Source organism: Stylophora pistillata, chromosome 10 (genome assembly GCF_964205215.1).
Source record: "Stylophora pistillata chromosome 10, jaStyPist1.2, whole genome shotgun sequence".
Taxonomy (NCBI): Eukaryota; Metazoa; Cnidaria; class Anthozoa; order Scleractinia; family Pocilloporidae; genus Stylophora; species Stylophora pistillata.
In genome coordinates, this window is record NC_142528.1 from 6,353,479 (window position 1) to 6,374,990 (window position 21,512).

A 21,512-nucleotide genomic window follows, 5' to 3' on the forward strand; every position below is an offset into this window, starting at 1 on the left:
CAAAATATTTTTGTTGTTTTTGCGACAAAAGAAGTGACATTAGTGAACAAAAACGAGAAAATAAGTTACGTTTTTCGATAAGCAGCGAGTTTCTTGTTATGAATCAGAAGAAAAATAGAGGAAAATATTTTGTTGTAGAATCTTTTTTGTGTTTTTTTCCCGCACGCGCCAGTCTATCGCCTCCTATTTATGTTAGAAAAAAAAAGACATTTCAAATATTCCGAAACTTAGTGAGCAGTGGTCATATAATAAAATGCTTATTGATTGATTCAGGTCGGGTCGCACGGGAAAACATTTGGCTCTCGATCATGACACACGGACCTCGCTGTGCCCGGTCCGCAAGTCATGACCGCGAGCCAAATATATTCCGTTCTTCCCTCTTACTCAGTCAATAAGTACAAAATTTTTTCATTGGACATAATCTGTTCCTAGAAGTTCTCAGATTTCCCCGAGCTTCCTTCTCGGAAAACTGTTCGCATCTCGGAACAGATATTCTCTGCAGCGGACAAGTTATCGAAGCATATCCTCGCGCCAAAAGGAGGCTATTGTTTATATATTTGTACTCGATTCGTTCTTTATTTTTACTCTTCTTATTGCATTTGGATAATAAGTTACGATATTTGACAATTCAGACGTGTAATTTTTCCTGACATTATCCCGACTAAAGTGTTCTAAGTACTTTCTGGACAGTGTTTATTATTCATCATTTAAACATTTGTTAGCCAGTTATGAGTAAGTTAATTCATAGGACTCAAGACTTCATTGCAAAGTTGGTATGTTGAGTTAAACTTTTCATTTGAATTTCCTTATACAACCCAAACAAACAGCAGGTACCTTCTCTTACGCTTCTTGTTAACGCAAAATACTCGTTATTAACTATGTTATTGACCAAGCGTGAGGTCACGATGAGAGGATATTAACAATGTTTTCTTTTTGTGTTCTGGCCCATCTTGCCTGCTAGAGTAGCCAATCAGAATTTAACATTCGCTCCATCTCGCCCGTAGGTGATGCCAGCTATATCATAAAGAGGGAGACATCATTTCTATGGAAAGTGTGGGCTTACAAACGCATCCATTTTTATTCGTGAGATATCAACTGCGTGCCTGCTCGAGAGTAAAGAGCAGGTGGTGTTCCCTCCAGAGCATGTAATATCGCAAGTCGACCTTGCATATTCCTCAAAACAAAAGCCACTCTGTTGATTTGGCAAATTAGATTACCAATGATAATGATGAAAGTTCAAACAAAGTCTTCTTTTAATGCAGCGCACAAAAGAAATTTCCATGCAAGCTGAAGAGCAATTAAAGCGTTGGATAAAAAAGAATCATGAATTATATATCATTCGTATTTCAATTCTGTGTGTCATTTTAATAACACGCCCTGCTTACAGAAGAAGGCAATATCGGAAAACAGTTATGCAACAAGAGATCTTAGGAGCTCCACCAGGGAAAGATAAAACCGCCAATTTTAGTATAGCTGTTATGGGGCTAACCCAGTTTGCTATTATCGCCATAAACATCCTTTTGGGAATCCTGTTTGTTCGGGCAAACACAGACTTTTGTGGAAGCGTTTTTGAAACTCGAATCGGTGAGTAAATACTAAAAAAAAAAAAAAAACAACAAAATGGATTTTTATACTCTCTTTCTATAGATAGTAGGTATTAGAAAGTACGTCCTTTTGTCTTTCAGACCATGCCCTGGTAGGTAATGTTATGCACACGACTGTCGTTGTGGACGAGTTTGAATGTCAGATAAAGTGTATGGGAAATAACAGCTGTAAGTCGATCAATGTTCACCCCGGTAACAGCGATGGAAAACGTATCTGTGAGTTGAATAATAAAACACGGCAATTGAAGCCGAGTGATCTTAAACGGAAGAAAGGATCTACATACTATGGCTCTGTTCAGGTAGGTATTAAGTTTTAAATTTATCGTGGTTACTTGCCAATATGCCAAAGATATTCGGTTAATTTATTTTGTTTTGAACGTGATTAACCGGCGTGAACTAAATACAGTCATACTGAAGATCGATGCATTCCTGATTGAAGAATTGATTCATGCTAAGCGTGCATATATCAAGTTGTGGAAGCACGGAGGAAGCCTTGGAGAGTATGAGAGAAGCGAAAGAGTTGCTCGAGACGAAGTCAAGAGCAATTCTGGCTCAGCCAGAAAAAAGGAGCTATGTTTTATTACACTCAAAAGTTTTGAGTGTAAAAAAACATAGCTCCTTTTTTTACGATCATCCAATTTGGCTGTTTAGAGCAAAGAGAAAATAGGTGTCTTCATTTCGTTTATCATATCGAGCTTGAAACAGTATTGACTATTTTTTTAGGTTACAAGGCAGAGAAGCTCAGAACTTTAAATTTTGTTTTCTCTTTATCGGTCTTAAAACTGAGAATGACAAGGAAATTATCATTTAATAAGTGCAGACATAATGTTAAAGGTGTTATATACCTATATCCGCTACGTTTCTGCGAAGATGATGTGTTGAAACACCAGTTGGCTATATCACCTGTTCATACTAAATATGGAGCCTGATGCAAATTATTGGGTACGCTTCATCTCTTAGCCTCAGGTTAATTACGTTTTTGGCGCGTTCTCGGTATCTGTATCAGCTTTCTCAATAGTTCTTTAGTTTGAAAAGATTCTACTATTTTGAACGGCTATTCGTCATCATAGAAATTTCATGCTATCAAGAGTGGCCAGAGCTAAATGGGTGTTATCCACTTTTGTGCAGAGTTATTGAAGAAAAAAAAGATATGATGGGTAGATTTTTTTCCTCTTAATGCAGTGTTGAGAAAACAGAGGGAAACAAATCAATTTTCCTTTCTTTTGTTTGAATTATGTTAGGCTTCCTGCATGGATGTTTCTCGTGAGCAAAATCGACCCGCTAAGAGCGGTCAGTGTCATCCGGGATATCAGGGAACACGCTGTCAAACGCGTAAGTATTCAGAAGATTTTGATGTTATGTATCCCCAGCTTTTTAGACCAACTGCAAAATGATTACGTACTGCCTCCTTTTGACAGATCAAGGCGTTGGATAATGTTACTGATTGTGTTATAGATGAGTCATGACGTTAGAGGAACCTGCTGAGAACAAACTTAAACAAAATATAAAGTGGCGAGAGAAGACATGTAGAATCTCACGAAAAGATGCGCACCTGAAGTAAAAAACTGTTGTGTTCCGGTCTGGCTGGCTGAAGGTCTGCAAATATATCAAATTTAAGACTCCAGAAAGTCTCCAAAATGAACTCTGGGACCAAAATGTTTCACCTTTACGCAAAACGTTTTTCAGAGATACCCTTAATATCCACCCAGAGATAAAACTAGCATCCCATACAATACTTAGACTCCCCTTTTGTTGCCACTGAAACTCGAATGAAACCAAGACTCCTGATCTTTGTAATGAATTCCTTTATATTTATGGTTGTACATGTGAAAAGGAAAATTCTCATTCTATTTTTATGATTTTTATAAAAAGCTTTAGGGGTGAAAGTATTCATCCGCAGTGAGGGTTGTGCTGATCCAGAAATTACACCAAGCACATGTGGTATCGCCTACATCAAAGTGAATGGAAAAGATTATTCTCCACACACAAGAGGCCATAATGTGGTTGTTATCAGCGCTTTAACAGGTAACAAAGTCCAGGCTTAGTACTTATCGTCCCTCGAAACGTTGAAAAAAATTGAGGAAAATTTTGAGATAAACTCTAAAGAAACTTGATAAGATATCAGTGGCCAGCTGACAGTTCCAGGCTGAAGACGATACCACCAGTTATCTCTTGTCTTTTTTTTTCTCGATTGTTTCTTCTCACTGAGATCCCAGTCGCAGACAATATACCGGCATCCTCTGCAGGTATGAAATAGAAAAAACCTCGAGTACTTCCGCAGTCCCATATTTAAACGACCCAGAGTTAATTTGTATTTTATAATCAACTTGGATCATCACTTTTCTGAGGTGAAATGAAATAGGTAATCAACCTTACCTCTGACAATTTTCCCGAAAAAGCCTACCTAGCCTGATCTGCGCTCATACGCCAAAAGGTAACACCGCTGTCTCGCTATCGACTCCATCGTCTTAATTAAGGATTAAGATGTGCTCGGTTCAAAGGCTGCGGTATTAACTCCGGTTCGAATAATTATTATTTCGTTAATATTTCTTTACAATGTACGTACTCGTTGTAATCCTAATTGTAGTGGAAAGGAAACATTTGGTCCCCTTTTCATTTGCAGGTACTGTTCTAAGAGCAAAAGGGTTTGACACTCATGGGAATAGTTCCGCTGGTAATCACCTGAGAGACTTTCTTAACGGCATCAAAGGAAAGTATGTACCATGTTTGAAGCTGTAATTTCACCATCATAAATGTGGCGTCTGATTAGTGAAAAATCATCGATCCCAAGTTATATTACTCCAGCTGCACTTTTTTATATTTGCAATCTCCTTAGAGAGATATATTTTTCTATTTCTGAAAAAGTTTTCGGGATTGTTTCCAATGTCGAACGCATAAACATTTGTCCGCAATAACTTCCATCCGAAGCTGAATCTGAGATATGCCCATAAAACGAGATTCAGATAATCTGTGGGGAATCTATTTTAAAATGTTAATTCATTACCAAGTAGAATATTTCTTTGCTGCGCTTTTTTAGCAATAAAATACATTTGTTTGCCTTTCTCATGGAAAAATAATGTTTGCTCCGATTGCAGAAAAATCATTCTGATCGCCATTCAACATGATGGCTCGATATACATATCACCAGCGATTGACGCTCTAAAAAGAGTTGGGGCTACTGATGACCTCCTCAATCTGACAGAGCACAGAGGATCATTTGCTTTGCTGGGATTTGCAGGTGTGAACAAACCATCTTGGATTGCACAACAAAATGCCAAGGCAGGAAGGGGACCCAGTGAGATATCTCTGACAATTCCATCATCTACAGGTATATCTTCGTTGAGCTAACCGCCTCCCGGTTAGCTCAATGGATAGCGCACTAGACTGTTGTGCAGGAGGTCGAGGGTTCGAGCCCCGGCCGGACCAACACTCAAGGTCTCAAATAATTGAGAAGATTATGCTGCCTTTCTATAACATCAAGAAATGGCTAGATATTCTAGTCTTCTCGGATAGGGACGAATAAATGGAGGTCCCGTCTCCTCCATGGTTAGGGGTAGGCGACGTTAATTTCCCACGCACGAGATTACTGTGTGATGTATGTCCTCCCCTGGGGTGGGATGGGTGGGTTGCTGTCTTGCGTTTCATACATGAAATTCTGGGTAACCATGCCTCACGTAAAGACAATAAACTTCATTGATTGATTGATTGATTGAATGATAAGCGATGGAACATATTTCTCCAGGCTCCATAACGAGATGCCTTTATGACACAACAAGTTACATGCGGGCCTTGTAACTAAGCAGGTCTAGGCTCTCTTGCACTGATATCGTTGTGTGATGATTAACAAGCTCAGATAACACCGCATTTCCTTCTGTAGCTATGAAAGGTTTATATTACAATCAGCCTGGCCACTCCTGCAAAGACATCCGGGACTCCAGTTTCTTTAAAAAGGACGGAGAGTACTGGATCGACCCTGAGAAGAACGGAAAGCCTTTAAAGGTCTACTGTGACATGACAACTGACGGGGGTAAGGCGAAAATGCTACAGAATGTTTAAAAAAAGAAAAGGAATCTGATTGATAATGAGTTTCTGAAATTCTACTTCATGAAACAGCCATCATGTTTGATGCACAAAGAACTAACTTTATGTTGGCTTCGTATTTTGCAGGAGGCTGGCTTCTTGTATCCAACGTTGTGGTGGACGACCCATCCTCGCGAGAGCTTTGGATTGAGTCGTCCTACCGCGAAATCAGCAACTGCCACAGCAACAGAACGATGTTCATCACAGAAATTTCCATGAAAGAACTGAGAACGTACTTGTCTTTCACTCAACTGAGATTCCACTGCAGTAAACAAAAAGGACGCACGTTCCATGTTACCACGGCTGCTAACAGCACTGGTGAAGCTGTAGTCCAGTACTTCAGTAAGCAGACCGATGCACGTCCCTTGGCCTGTGGATCGTTCAACCGAATGAAAGATGATAACTCTAGAACGGCTGGACTATGTAACCGGTGGAAAGACCAAAGGTGGAGTATACCTTCTTTACGGGAGGGAAGATTGAACGATAATGCTAATTATGTCCCACATCTACATCACTGGTTTTTGACTCCTGGAGGCTCAAGATGGGAATGTGACGACTTTAACTATGGAAATAAAGAATTTTTTGGATTATCCTCTGGCGATTTCTGGAAAGTTTTTGTCCGTTGAGACCTAGCAACAGAGATATCTCACGGCTCCTTACACTAAGAAGTTTTATTTAAAGTTGATTAAAGTTTCCTAGCTTAAGGTATTTTTTAACGCTATCATTATCATTACTTTCAGTATTATTATTATTTTTATGTTATTGACAATAACTTTTCTATTGTCACTGACTTCGGAATGACCTTAAAATTGTGTTTACCATTAATGTTATTTCAAGAACGAGTATACACGTTGTTCGTTTGAAGGTTTTGTTTGTCCATTTATTACTCTGTTTTGAGTTGTAGTTGGTTTGGTAGTTCGGGTTTGCTTTAAATAATGATAATGATTTATATAGCGCATGCTACATGACGTTACGATCGCGTGCGGTTTACAATAAGTATAAAACAAATATCATAAAATTAGCAGATAAAATACCATAAAATACTAAAGTCACTTGATCCAAAATTACAACTGTTGCTTTTTGAAGTAGTTCGAGGTAATTTTATAAAATTAGTTCACTAAGAAATGCAAATTTCACTACGAAAACTTGGAATAGGAATACTGAGACAAGTTTGCTAAAATATGTAACAAAATTGTTAAAAAACATTACAGCATGGTTAACGTAGCTGTACGTGATGTACGACATTTTAAAAAGATAACTGAATTCAAGTACATTTTGATACTTTTCTAGCGTAAAGTAAACCTAAATCTTAAGTGATTTTGAATCAGTTCATTTGTAAATATTTGACATGTAGATGATTACGCACACAGTTTTAATTCGTCAATAGATGTTAAGTATCTTTAACATTATCCTTTATTGCATAATCTTTATAGTACTTCCTTTGCATTTTTTTTATCCCATTGCAATGGTTTCTGAAAAACCCTCAGTTTACGGAACCAATAAAGTTGTTATTGATTTTCGGAATCAATAAAGTTGTTACTGATTTTCGCTATTGCATAAATAGCGCTATCTACTGCGAGGATCGTACATCATACATATCTAATACCGCAGTTCAAAATATATGAACTTCATATATTCATTGCATCTCAAAGTTGTTATTGTTACTGGTTATGGATCGAATGTCCGACATATTATCATCCTTTTTAGAAATGATGCAAAGTGATTGAAAAAGGAATGACTTAGGTATTTGCCAATTATTCTTCTAATCACCTCGCCCACACCAATTGGGCACACCTCACCGTTACCCTTGTCAAGCGGAATAAGGCGACTGACCAAGATAGGTTCGATGGTCAGCGGATCAGCAAATTCCGTGCACAGTCTTCTTGTGAGTGTAGCTATAGACTCACATAGGTTGATACTTGATCTCTTAAAAGACTTGCATGCCAAGATCCTCTTGAAGCCAGGATTTTGTAGCGCAACAGCGAGAAGAACAATAGCGGCTTTTAGCGCAAGGTGTTGCATGGATGATCCATTGTTCCAATCGCCAATGTGCTTCGTTAACTGGTCGATAAAGTCGCGACCATTTTTACCGTATGGAACTAAGAAAATGTTTTTCTCCAAGTTGTTACTTCATTGCATGCATCATCAATCGTAGCAATGGTGATTGTTATAATTTCCCCGTTCGAATTTCGGCCCCAAATAACCGATACTGGCAAGTTGACCGTCTTGTAATTGGGTAAACACCCTGGAACATCATTAGACACATCCGGCCAATCACCCATTGTAACTCTGCTTTCCTCTGGGGTTTACAGTGGCTCTGCGTTATGTAAATTCAAGCCTCTTGTTGGATAATTAGCATTTCCATTTTCCCTATCGTTTTGGTTGTTTTGACTTTCATTTTCAACATTTTCCTTACTAGAATATTCACTTGTAAATGTGACATTCCCCAGATCCTTGACTCTTCTCTCTCTGATGGTTAGATCTGTTTCATTATCTCTTATTTTCTCTAGCCTCGAAGCTTGGTCCCGTAAGTTTTGGCTCTTCAAATGTAAGTTCTTATATCCCATATCATCCCACAACTCTTTCATAACTCTCTTCCTTCCACTCTCATTGCAAGGAGGATTCTCCGAAGAAACAAGCTCCAGCGCCTTTTTCTTGCTCTCCAAAACATCTTTGTTCATTTGTTCTGTCCATTTTACTTTCAGCTTTCTCGCCTGACTTGAAATGGCTGGTAGCCTTTGAAGCTATTTCGATAGTTTTACCTTGCTTCTCTTGCCAGGAATAATCAGCAGCGGATAAATCCTACCCTCGTATACATTTCCTTGGTATAATATACTTTTAAAAAGGCAGTAGCGAGGATATAAAGATAAAAACATTTGCGGAGAACACGTCAACACGTCCGCACGTCAACAAGTCACTTTTGGGTAAATCATGTGACCCGACCCGTCCGGCCCCACTCGCGCAATCCCATGGAAAACTAGAATGAAAGCAGACGTGTGCAGGGTTGGATGGGTTGACGTGAGCTGGTCCGGAAAAAGCTGTCCGCCCCTAATGCACTTACAGCTTTGTTGCCGAAAAAAAAAAGAACACAAAAACAAAATATTTTTGTTGTTGCGACAAAAGGAGTGACATCAGTGAACAAAGACGAGAAAATAAGTTACGTTTTTCGATAAGGAGCGAGTTTCTTGTTATGAATCAAAAGAAAAAAAAAGGAAACTATTTTGTTGTAGAATCTTTTGTGTGTTTTTTTCCGGCACGCACCAGTCTATCGCCTCCTATTTATGTTAGAAAAAAAAAACATTTCAAATATTCCGAAACTTAGTCAGTGGTCATATAATAAAATGCTTATTGATTGATTCAGGTCGGGTCGCACGGGAAAACATTTGGCTCTCGATCATGACACACAGACCTCGCTGCGCCCGGTCCGCAAGTCATGACCGCGAGCCAAATATATTTCCGTTCTTCCCTCTTACTCAGTCAATACGTACAAAATTTTTTCATTGGACATAATCTGTTCCTAGAAGTTCTCAGATTTCCCCGAGCTTCCTCCCCGGAAAACTGTTCGCATCTCGGAACAGATATTCTCTGCAGCGGACAAGTTATCGAAGGATATCCTCGCGCCAAAAGGAGCCGGGCTATTGTTTATATATTCGTTTTCGATTTGTTCTTTATTTTTACTCTTCTTATTGCATTTGGATAATAAGGTACGATATTTGACAATTCAGACGTGCAATTTTTCCTGACATTATCCCGACAAAAATGTTCTGAGTACTTTCTGGACAGTGTTTATTATTCATCATTTAAACATTTGTTAGCCAGTTATGAGTAAGTTAATTCATAGGACTCAAGACTTCATTGCAAAGTTGGTATGTTGAGTTAAACTTTTCATTTGAATTTCCTTTATGCAACCCAAACAAACAGCAGGTAACTTCTCTTACGCTTCTTGTGAACGCAAAATACTCGTTATTTACCAAGCGTGAGGTCACGATGAGAGGATATTAACAATGTTTTCTTTTTGTGTTCTCGCCCATCTTGCCCGCTAGAGTAGCCAATCAGAATTTAACATTCGCTCCATCTCGCTTATAGGTGATGCCAGCTATATCATAAAGAGGGAGACATCATTTCTATGGAAAGTGTGGGGTTACAAACGCATGCATTTTCATTCGTGAGATATCAATTGCGTGCCTGTTAGAGAGTAAAGAGCAGGTGGTGTTTCCTCCAGAGCATGTAATATCGCAAGTCGACCTTACATATTCCTCAAAACAAAAGTCGCTCTGTTGATTTGGCAAATTAGATTACCAATGATAATGATGAAAGTTCAAACAAAGTCTTCTTTTAATGCAGCGCACAAAAGAAATTTCCATGCAAGCTGAAGAGCAATTAAAGCGTTGGATAAAAAGAATCATGAATTATATATCATTCGTATTTCAATTGTGTGTGTCATTTTAATAACACGCCCTACTTAACGAAGAAGGCAATATCAGAAAACCGTTATGCAACAGGAAATCTTAGGAGCTCCACCAGGCAAATATAAAACCGCCAATTTTAGTATAGCTCTTCTGGGGCTAACCCAGTTTGCTATTATCGCCATAAACATCCTTTTGGGAATCCTGTTTGCTCGGGCAAACACAGACTTTTGTGGAAGCGTTTTTGAAACTCGAATCAGTGAGTAAATACTTAAAAAACAACAACAACAAAATGGATATTTATACTCTCTTTCTATAGATAGTAGGTATTAGAAAGTACGTCCTTTTGTCTTTCAGACCATGCCTTGGTAGGTAATGTCATGCACACCACTGTCGTTGTGGATGAGTTTGAATGTCAGATAAAGTGTATGGGAAATAACAGCTGTAAGTCGATCAATGTTCACCCCGGTAACAGCGATGGAAAACGTATCTGTGAGTTGAATAATAAAACACGGCAAATGAAGCCAGGTGATTTTAAAAAGAGGAAAAGATCTACTTACTATTGCTCGGTTAAGGTAGGTTCTAGTTTAGGCCGGGAACAATATATGTTTTGGAACTACTTTTGTGTACTGATGAAAACTGAGAGTATGATTTGCTATTGGCTTGAAAGTAGCGCATACTTCGTAGGAGAATATCAGGCAGATAGAATAAATATATGAAGTTCATATATTTTGAACTGCGGTATTAGATACGTATGAGGTACGATCCTCGCAGTAGATAGCGCTATTTATGCAATAGCGAAAATCAGACCTGAAAAAAAATCAGGCCTGTACGGGACTCGAACCACTGACCTCTGCGATGCTAGTGCAGCACTCTACCAATTGAGCTAACAAACCAACTGAGCGCAGGCCGTTAAGTTGATTCGTAATAAAGTTATATCAGGCAGATATAACTTTAATATCAGGCAGCTAAAACTGTCTGACAAACGTTTCTCCGTGCGGGTCTTTTAGACTACCTCCATCATTTTGCAATCCCGGTTTTGCGACAACCCGAGTAGAGTCTGTTTTAGTGTTGACATAAGTGCGAGGGCAACGTCAAATTTCCTATTTTTGGAAAAAACGCATATTAAGCGTCTGAATATTGATAATGAGGAAAGAAGCTTTATTCACTCTGAACAACGATCAATCGCAGAACGGGAAGGAGAAAAGTTCACCTTTCTGTTTAATTAATCAGGCCTCCTGCATGGATGTTTCTCGCGAACAAAGCGGCCAGTGTGATCCGGGATACAAAGGGAGAAACTGTGTAACACGTAAGTAGTGAGGCTATCCTAGAAATGATTTTACTTGAGACATTGCCAAACAAAATACATGACTATTAAGAGCTACGTAGCTGGAAGTAACTTGTCAAATGAGGACTCCTTTTAAACTCATTGCCGGACAGTTATGTTCAAGTTTCCTTCTAACTTGATTCCCTTTTCTCAGCGTCTTAACCTTTTAACTCCTGAGATCTAATTGCTAATTCTCCCCTCTAGCTGCTGCAAATTTCCTTGTAACTTAGTTAGGAGAACTTCGTGTTGGATCAAGACAACAACTTCTACCTGTTACGGTATTTCCTTAACCGTCAGAAAGATACAACTCTTACGAACTCAGCTACTTTTCTTATTTTTTTTTATTTAATGATTAACCCGAAGGTGGGTGTAAATACAATAGGACTCTAAGTCCCCTCGAAGATATTTACACCCTTAATCCCAACCCCTAAATTAGATTTAAAATCCTAACCCAACGCATTAAGAAAAAGAACAAACATACAGTACATATTTTACAACTGACTGCGGAATTAACAAGAACAAACTGTAAAAGCATTAACTTTACGACATTTAGGACAAATCAACTTAAAGGTACGAACATTATCTCCATCAAATATTTGATTTAACCTGAGGAAATAGAAAGATTTGAACTTAGTTTTAAAACAAGACAACGAAGCTTCAGCTTTGATATGATCGGGAACAGCATTCCAAATATTAGAAAGTCTTACAAAAAATGAATCCCTAAAAAGTGAAGTTCGAAAGAAAGGTGTTGCTAGGTAAATTCCCGATGCACCACGACGTGATTTGCTATTTCAAAATTTAACATAGTTTTCTATGTTAAGTCTAACGATCTCTAGTTTACATTTAAGAAAGAAAAGCAGGTCTAAATATTTAAGCCAATAATTAATGGGAAGTAAATTAAGATGAATTAGACGGTGTCGATAGCTCATGTTCTTGTTTTTTCAAATGAATTTAGTAGCCCGTCTTTGAGTCCTTTCAATTAATAGAAGGTTCTTAATTACAGACTGTGGGGCCCAGACCTGTGAAGCGAAACTCAAATTCGATGCGATCTTATCAAAGAAGAGTATAATAAAGTTAAAGTTTTTTCATTTTGAATTGTATGACAATGTCTCTTAATAAATCCCAAAAGTTTGTTAGCTTTAGAGACAGTCTGAATTATATGTTCGTTCCATGTGAGGTCCTTGGTGACTGTAAGCCCAAGGTTCCTTTCTTAGGTGACAAGCTTTAGCTCGCTATTGTTTAGGTTAACAACTTAAAGGGCCAGTCAGGTAACAGTGAGTCAATCAAGCTGTCAGTCAGCCAGTCAGATACCAGTGAGTCAGTCAAGTAGTCAGCCAGGCTGTCAGTCATCAGTCTGTCAACCACTTAGTCAACCAGTCAGTCGGCCGGTCAGGTAGCAGTGAGTCACTCAACTAGTTAGTGAGCCTTTCACTCAGCCTTCAGTTAAGTCAGTCACTAGTCGGTCACGAATGAGTTAACTGGATGATATCGTTGTGTGATGACTAACAAGCTAAGATAACACCGCATTTCCTTCTGTAGCTATCAAAGGTTTATATTACAATCAGGCTGGCCACTCCTGCAAAGACATCCGGGACTCCGGTTTCTTTAAAAAGGACGAAGAGTACTGGATCGACCCTGAGGAGAACGGAAAGCCTTTAAAGGTCTACTGTGACATGACAACTGGCGGAGGTAAGGCGAAAATGCTACAGAATGTTAAAAAAAAAAAGGGATCTGATTGATGAGTTTCTGAAATTCTACTTCATGAAACAGCCATCATGTTTGATGCGCAAAGAACTAACTTCATGTTGGCTTCGTATTTTGAAGGAGGCTGCCTTCTTGTATCCAACGTTGTGGTGGACGACCCATCCTCGCGAGAGCTTTGGATTGAGTCGTCCTACCGCGAAATCAACAACTGCCACAGCAACAGAACTTTGTTCATCACAGAAATTGCCATGAAAGAACTGAGAACGTACTTGTCTTTAACTCAACTGAGATTCCACTGCAGTAAACAAAGAGGACGCACGTTCCATGTTACCACGGCTGCTAGCAGCACTGGTGAAGCTGTAGTCCAGTACTTCAGTAAGCAGACCGATGCACGTCCCTTGGCCTGTGGATCGTTCAACCGAATGAAAGATGATAACTCCAGAACTGCTGGACTTTGTAACCATTGGCAAGACCAAAGGTGGAGTGTACGTTCTTTACGACAGGGAAGATTGAACGATCATGCTAATTATGTCCCACATCTACATCACTGGATTTTGACTCCTGGAGGCTCAAGATGGGAATGTGACGACTTTAACTTTGGAAATAAAGAATTTTTTGGATTATCCTCTGGCGATTTCTGGAAAGTTTTTGTCCGTTCAGACCTATCAACAGAGATATCTCACGTCTGCTTACACTAAGACGTTTTATTTAAAGTTGATTAAAGTTTCCTAGCTTCAGGTATTTTTTAACACTATCATTATCATTACTTTCATTACTATTATTATTTTTATGTTATTGATAATAACTTTTCTATTGTCACTGACATCGGAATGACCTTAAAATTGTGTTTACCATTAATGTTATTTCAAGAACGAGTATACACCTTGTTCGTTTGAAGGTTTTGTTTGTCCATTTATTACTCTGTTTTGAGTTGTAGTTGGTTTGGTAGTTCGGGTTTGCTTTAAATAATGATAATGATTTATATAGCGCATGCTACATGACGTTACGATCGCGTGCGGTTTACAAAAATTATAAAACAAATATCATAAAATTAGCAGATAAAATACCATAAAATACTAAAGTCACTTGATTCAAAATTACAACTGTTGCTTTTTGAACAAAGTAGTTCGAGGTAATTTTATAAAATTAGTTCACTAAGAAATGCAAATTTCACTACGAAAACTTGGAATAGAAATACTGAGACAAGTTTGCTAAAATATGTAACAAAATTGTTAAAAAACATTACAGCATGGTTAACGTAGCTGTACATGACGTACGACATTTTAAAAAGATAACTGAATTCAAGTACATTTTGATACTTTTCTAGCGTAAAGTAAACCTAAATCTTAAGTGATTTTGAATCAGTTCATTTGTAAATATTTGACATGTGGATGATTACGCATACAGTTTTAATTCGTCAATAGATGTTAAGTATTATTTAATCACTTTCACCAGAGTGTGGTGAGGGTCGCACAACAGAGCGAGGCTCCAAATTAAGTGCGCCCTATATCCCACCCATCCCACCCATCCCACCCCAGGGGAGGACATCCATCACACAGTAATCTCGTGTGTGGGAAATTAACGTCTCCTACCCCAACCCTGCAGGAGACGGGACCTCCATTTATTCGTCCCTATCCGAGAAGACTAGAATATCTAACCATTTCTTGATGTTATAGAAAGGTAGCAAATTCTTCTCAATTATTTTAAGACCCTGAGTGTTGGTCCGGCCGGGGCTCGAACCCTCGACCTCCCGCACAACAGTCCAGCGCTCTATCCATTGAGCTAACCGGGAGGCGGTTCAAGTATCTTTAACAGTATCCTTTATTGCATAATCTTTATAGTACTTCTATTGCATTTTTTTTATCATATACATCCCATTGCGATGGTTTCTGAAAAACCCTCAGTTTACGGAACCAATAAAGTTGTTATTGTTACTGGTTATGGATCGAATGTCCGACATATTATCATCCTTTTTAGAAATGATGCAAAGTGATTGAAAAAGGAATGAATTAGGCATTTGCCAATTATTCTTCTAATCACCTCGCCCACACCAATTCGGCGCACCTCACCGTTACCCTTGTCAAGCGGAATAAGGCGACTGGCCACGGCAGGTTCGATGCTCAGCGGATCAACAAATTCCGTGCACAGTCTTCTTGTGAGTGTAGCTATAGACTCACATAGGTTGATACTTGATCTCTTAAAAGACTTGCATGCCAAGATCCTCTTGAAGCCATTGGCGTCCACACCCGAGGGGCCGCCAGACCCTTTAGTTCTCAATGCAGCTTCTCTCACAAGCTCTTCCATGACGAGCTTTGCCCACCAAAAAAATTTATGCAAATTAGGCTAAGCCGGATCTGATTTCCGCCTGGCAATTATTAACTGTAAGAGAAGATCTCAGTTCGCGCCCACAGCACGTTCAAGGTGTTGCGGATGAAGTTTCTGTAATTACTTTTTGGCACTTTTCGGCGTCAAAATTGCATAGTTTGGGTAACCCAAAACCCTTAAGCTGACCTTTCTTGTCATAACACGAATGTTTTCCAGAAAGGGACACGCGGTAATGTCGGTGTCACTCGTGTGCAGGCATTTTTCCAGGTAAAACCCTCGCGTGGAATCAACTCATGTTTACTTTAACGCTCCTTTTAGGCGCACAATGTAAGCCAAAGCAATTTTATAGTTAAACGTGAAGATCAGAATATTTTCTTCTAAGGATCATAAATGATCGACACTGAACTAAATTATACGTTGAAGAAAACGCAAAACAGCATAACATGCAAAAGAGGAAATTTGGAAAAATTCGAAGTTACGGAAACCATGAAAATCTTCGATTTTTAAGAAAGGAAATTTTTATAATTCCAAGCTAAGTAAACTTTTCTAGTGTTTCATTCTTTAAGGCTACGTGTAGAGCGGGGCCTTTGTTTTATGAACCATAAAACTTAGTGACAAGTCGAAACGGCTCGCTCTTGGCTATGATACCAAAGAGTAGAGGTACACCACGGTGATCTTCCAGGTGTTTGATCATCGTCCCCGCTCGTGGTGTACTTCGCTACTTAGGTGAGCGAGATCGACGTTCTTCCTCTCTTTAATTCGGACAGCTGTGTGAAAGACCTGATCCTTACAATGAAAAACGGTCGATTGTGCTTTTTCAGTGGCGGCTTTAAAGCTCGTCCATATTCAGCGCTTATCCTAAACATGGCATCTCTAGCTATCTAGAAGACACGCTGCGATGTATTATTCGTCCATGTTCGACACAACAACTGCGCTAGTGAGATAGAGAATCGAAAGATCACATTGTTACGCTCGAGGCAGAGTGCGCTAAGTTTGCCAAGTTCGACAATGGACAACAGATCGTACGGCCTCCCGCAAGAGTAAGGACAAGGTCTATCAGTTACAAGCAATGGATAAGTGGAATTGTAAAAAGTTTTAATTCGTCCGTGCATCGAAAGGCCGATGGTATGTAATTTTCCTCTTTTCCGTCCTTCACACACTCGAATAGCTGTTAAAATTAAATTTAATTGCGGGTTGTGCAGTCAAAATGCAACGTCGCCCAACATGGTTTTAGTTAAACCAGTGTCTTATGAGGCGCTTCCACGAAAATAATTTAGAAGGGAACAACAGCGCTAACCGATTTAATATCTTCTCAAGAACATGTCAAAGTCTATTAAAACGCAGAAATTAAAAATAGTAAGAATTGGTGGTGCATGTTAAAAATCATTAAAGAACAGTTCTCAGTTTGGCTCAATAGTGCTGTCACTTTTGCACTAGTTGTTCATAGTGACTGACTCATTACTTTCAGTATTTGTTCGAGCTCTTCTTCGACGAAATAGGGGACATAAAAGAAATCGCAATTCACCTCTAAGGGCCTGATTACATGAGCCGAGCTGGCCCGGTTAGCCGGGCTGATTACCTTTTGTTTTCACGCTTTGGCGAACACCAAAACAAAAGAAATCAGCCCAGCTCATGTAATCAGGCCCTAAAACAAAAATAATAACAAGCTCTTCTCCCAATTGGACACCAGATATGACTGCGTAGTAATAATTGCGTAGTACGCGAAGTTGCAGTGTGAGAAAAATAATGAGTGAGGAAAATAATTCTAAGTGCTGTACAGCGCGATTTTTAACATAGATTACCTAGCTAAAAGACCTGCTTGTCTTAGATATTTATGATAATATAGGAAGGTCCCCAAGGAATACTAATAACCCGGTGTGTAATTTTGTGATTGACAAAACCTGATAACTCAGGTTTATGTTTGAAAGGGCAATTCATTTAGTACATTTCACTCCAGAAGTAAATAATCTCTTAACTTTCGTAATTATTATTTTGGTTTCAGGCAAATGGTGTCGAGTTGAAAGATACTAAGTTCCTGAAACATACATCCAAGCTTTGTTGGCAGGCAAGCCGAATGCTTTTATAAACGTGCGAGGGAAAAAATGCATTTGCGGCCCCCTGTATGGAGAGAAAAATCCAAAGATTTTTATTACAGGGATGGTAGAGTGAATGATGTTATTTCTGGTCTGAGTCATCAAAGTTCTGTACCATTAGAGTTAAAGAAAAGCTATCGAAGGAATATGGGGGTTGCTGCAAGAAGTAGCTGTTAAACTCTCAACAAGCTTTACAGGCGGCCAAGGAAAGAGCATGGGGCAAGAAATCAAGCACGATTCTCACCCAGTAAACTAAAACGGTTGTTGGAAATTGAGAGGGACGAGCAACCAGAGAGTTTGAAGTAATCTGGTGGCCTGATCTTTTCTCAGGCACTAAAAATAGGAAACTGACCTTGCGATTTTATGTTCCTAAAGTGATACTTTGATTTCAATGATGTGAAGTACACAGTCTAGTTGACTTGTTCGTCATGTTTCCATCAATTTAGTAGCTGTTTCTTGGCAGTTTTTGTAAGTTTGTTTTAAAAAACGATAAAATGTGTTTTGCATTTAGAGGTACAAACTTGTCTGTAGAAGGCTAAGATTAAACCCTGAATACAGCAAAATGACCCTGTAATATTAATGCAATTCATGTCTAGCTGGGCGCACTATACTCTGATGCCCTTCATTCTGTTGTAACCAAATTCAGAGGAAAAAAACACCTGGAGAGACTCTTAGAGGGATAATATCTGCGGACTTTCACCATTTCTATGGTCATCAGGAATGACAGAATAAAGCAGTAGCTGTTCACAAGTCTTAATTCACTTAACTGAAAGAATAATGAGTTGGAGGGAACTATAGATCATTTTTTCCCAAGCATCTCTAATAATTCATGATGGAAATAATAATAACATTGATAACAATAATAATGATAATAATAATAATAACAGTGATGACAATAATAATGATAATAATAATAATAATAACAATGATAAAAATATTTACAATAGTTAGAGAAATAATGTTCATTATCCTGATGGTTATAATTCCTATGATTATTTCCATTAATCTAATCATTATTATTATCATTTATATTACTATTATGATTATTTCAATGTTTATCTATGAACAAAATGGTGTTATTGTTAGTCTAGCTGAATGAGTATCCAAGTGATTGAACCTGGGCCAAAAACAAATTAAGAAAAGACAGAAAAACCCCAAAAACTGTTCAGGACTGCAATTCTTGAGTTGGCTCATTGTGAAAGGTTTTGGGACTTCACTCAGCTAGTGCTGTCTGTGGTGGGCCCTGTGTCAAAGAGAGATGAGTAGCAGCTGAATTAATAATAATAATACTAAGGATAATGATAGCACTGATTGACCAAAGTCACCCTAAGACTAATAACAGATGATACGTGACAAACAGCATAAGCAACACACTTTTCAAAACAAAAAGAGCAAGCTAAAACTGCCATCAGATAAAAATAACTGTCCATAAAAGACTGACAGCATAGAGCTGAAAAAAAATAGGGACTGGTTCTGCCATCAGATAACAACAGTCCATAGACTGACCACCCAAGAGAAACAGAACAGATTGGTGGTTCTGCCATCAGATAACAACAGCCCATAATGGACTGACTACCCAAGAGAAACGTACAGATCCACCTGTTAGTTCTGCCATCAGATAACAACAGTCCATGGACTAACTACCCAAGAGAAACCGAACCAGGCAGGTGGTTTTGAATCAGAAAACAACTATTTAAGACCTCTGTAGAATGTGTCTTAGAAAATCTTCTGCATTCTAACAATCTATTGAAGAGACAAACTATCAAAAACACTTGAATTTCTATTTGGGGGGAGGGGGGAGGAATTAAATGAAAATCTACTTGCCTCAGCATGCCATCCTCACTGAGCAGCCAATTTCAATTTGAAAATGATGATCACAATCATAAAGATAATGATAATGATAACAGTAACAATAACAAATCATTATTATTATTATCATTTATATTACTATTATGATTATTTCAATGTTTATCTATGAACAAAATGATGTTATTGTTAGTCTAGCTGAATGAGTATCCAAGTAATTGAAACTGAGACAAAATAATTTCAAGAAAAGCCAGGAAAACCCCAAAAACTGTTCAGGACTGCAATTCTTGAGTTGGCTCATTGTGAAAGGTTTAGGGACTTCATTAAGCTAGTGCTATCTGTAGTGGGCCCTGTGGCAAAGAGAGAAGAGTAGCAGCTGAATTAACAATAATAATAATGAAGACAATGATAGCATTGATTGACCAAAGTGCCTCTGACTAATAACAGATGATACGTGACAAACAGCATAAGTAACACATTTTTCAAAACAAAAAGAGCAAGCTAAAACTGCCATCAGATAAAAATAACTGTCCATAAAAGACTGACAGCATAGAGCTGAAAAAAATAGGGACTGGTTCTGCCATCAGATAACAGTCCATAGACTGACTACCCAAGAGAAACAGAACAGATTAGTGGTTCTGCCATCAGATAACAACAGCCCATAATGGACTGACTACCCAAGAGAAACAGATCCACCTGTTAGTTCTGCCATCAGATAACAACAGTCCATGGACTAACTACCCAAGAGAAACAGAACTAGGCAGGTGGTTTTGAATCAGAAAACAACTACTTAGGACAAGCCCTCTGTACAATGTGTCTTAGAAAATCTTCTGCATTCTAACAATCTGTTGAAGAGAAAAACTATCAGCAACACTTGAATTTCTACTTGGGGGGAGGGGGGGGGGCAAATAAATGAAAATCTACTTGCCTTAGCATGCCATCCTCATTGAGCAGCCTATTTCATTTTGAAAATGATTCAATCACAATCCTAAAGATAATGATAACAATAACAAAATCATTAATAATAATGATAATTATGATAATCATAACAATAACTACAATGACAAAGTCCGTGTTAGTCTGGCCTCTACCTTGCAGAAAATACAGCCCACCAACTGAAGCTGAATTCTTTAAAGGCATTGTATTGCAATTGGTCATTGAGGCACTTAAGCCACCTCACCACGACAAGGTACGAACATTGAGGTGGAAAAAAGGGGTCTGTAAAATTGACTCCATGCTGATTCGAGATGAGAAATCTATGTTCGAAGCTTCTTCAGTTCCCCTCCAAGGAAATTTACTCTAGCTGATCTTTCGGTAAATTAGGAAGCGAGCTCTTCGGAGTCGTGACTGAGTTTGGCGCCAAAAGATAAATTTTTCGCGCCTTCGGGCTCAAAGTCTAGTGTGGCGGAGTTCACCAGATTTACGATAGTCATAAATCCCGCAGATTTAATAAGTTCGTCGGGTATTATTTTATCACGAAGAAGATAGACCAGCTATTAGACCGAACGTGAACACAACGTGAACGAGGTCGGGAATCCTGGCTAACCCCACTACTCCGAACGATGATTTGGCGGGCTGAAGTTCCCGCGTCGCCACACTTTGGATTTCGTCGGGAAATATCTTAAATACATCGCATATGAAATATTTACGCAAAGGAACGTCACATACCTCTTTTAAAAGTAGATACCAATGCTTGCAAGGGTCAAGTGTGGCACTTGTAATCCTGCAAAGACTCTGCGTGGTTAAGTTAGCCGGTGGAAAGTCGCACGTCGAAAATCCGACTGCCTCTATGACTTCATTTCGAATGGTTTCGAAATCGAAAACATGATGCTTTTCGACATTTCGACATGAAAAATCTCGTCGAGGTTTAACATTATAATTTTGGTAAGAATTTAACCAGGATACGAGGCCAAGTCGTGCGACCGCCACAGGTTTTGTACCAAAACAATAACAACGTGTACTACGATCGCAAAGCGTGAACACTGATCGATCCACCAAGTGACGCAATACTGGAAATTCGATACGGTTGTTATTCAGGTCGTACGGCACATGAAAATTGCGATATCTTTTGTTACTGTTTTATGGCGAACCAAGCGAAAGAATCATACCTAAATAATCGAAAGAGAGGCTTTTTCGAATACGGCGCCTCGCCGGTATTGCCTCTTCT

General features: G+C 38.8%; 2 protein-coding genes across 2 annotated transcripts; both read left to right on the plus strand.

Annotated features, from left to right (window-relative positions):
- The first annotated feature begins 1,129 nt into the window (after positions 1-1,129).
- Positions 1,130-7,231, plus strand: LOC148721568 (uncharacterized). Its single transcript, XM_088735057.1, has 8 exons — positions 1,130-1,584; positions 1,686-1,903; positions 2,846-2,936; positions 3,477-3,629; positions 4,228-4,318; positions 4,700-4,932; positions 5,482-5,631; positions 5,772-7,231. The coding sequence occupies exons 1-8, from the start codon at positions 1,257-1,259 to the stop codon at positions 6,308-6,310; spliced, it is 1,803 nt and encodes a 600-aa protein (XP_088591183.1). The 5' UTR covers positions 1,130-1,256; the 3' UTR covers positions 6,311-7,231.
- Positions 7,232-9,199: 1,968 nt separating this feature from the next.
- On the plus strand, positions 9,200-15,051 carry LOC148721569 (uncharacterized). Its single transcript, XM_088735101.1, has 5 exons — positions 9,200-10,349; positions 10,448-10,665; positions 11,324-11,399; positions 12,957-13,106; positions 13,242-15,051. Exons 1-5 carry the CDS (start codon positions 10,178-10,180, stop codon positions 13,817-13,819), a joined length of 1,194 nt encoding a protein of 397 aa, XP_088591227.1. The 5' UTR covers positions 9,200-10,177; the 3' UTR covers positions 13,820-15,051.
- Positions 15,052-21,512: the final 6,461 nt, after the last annotated feature.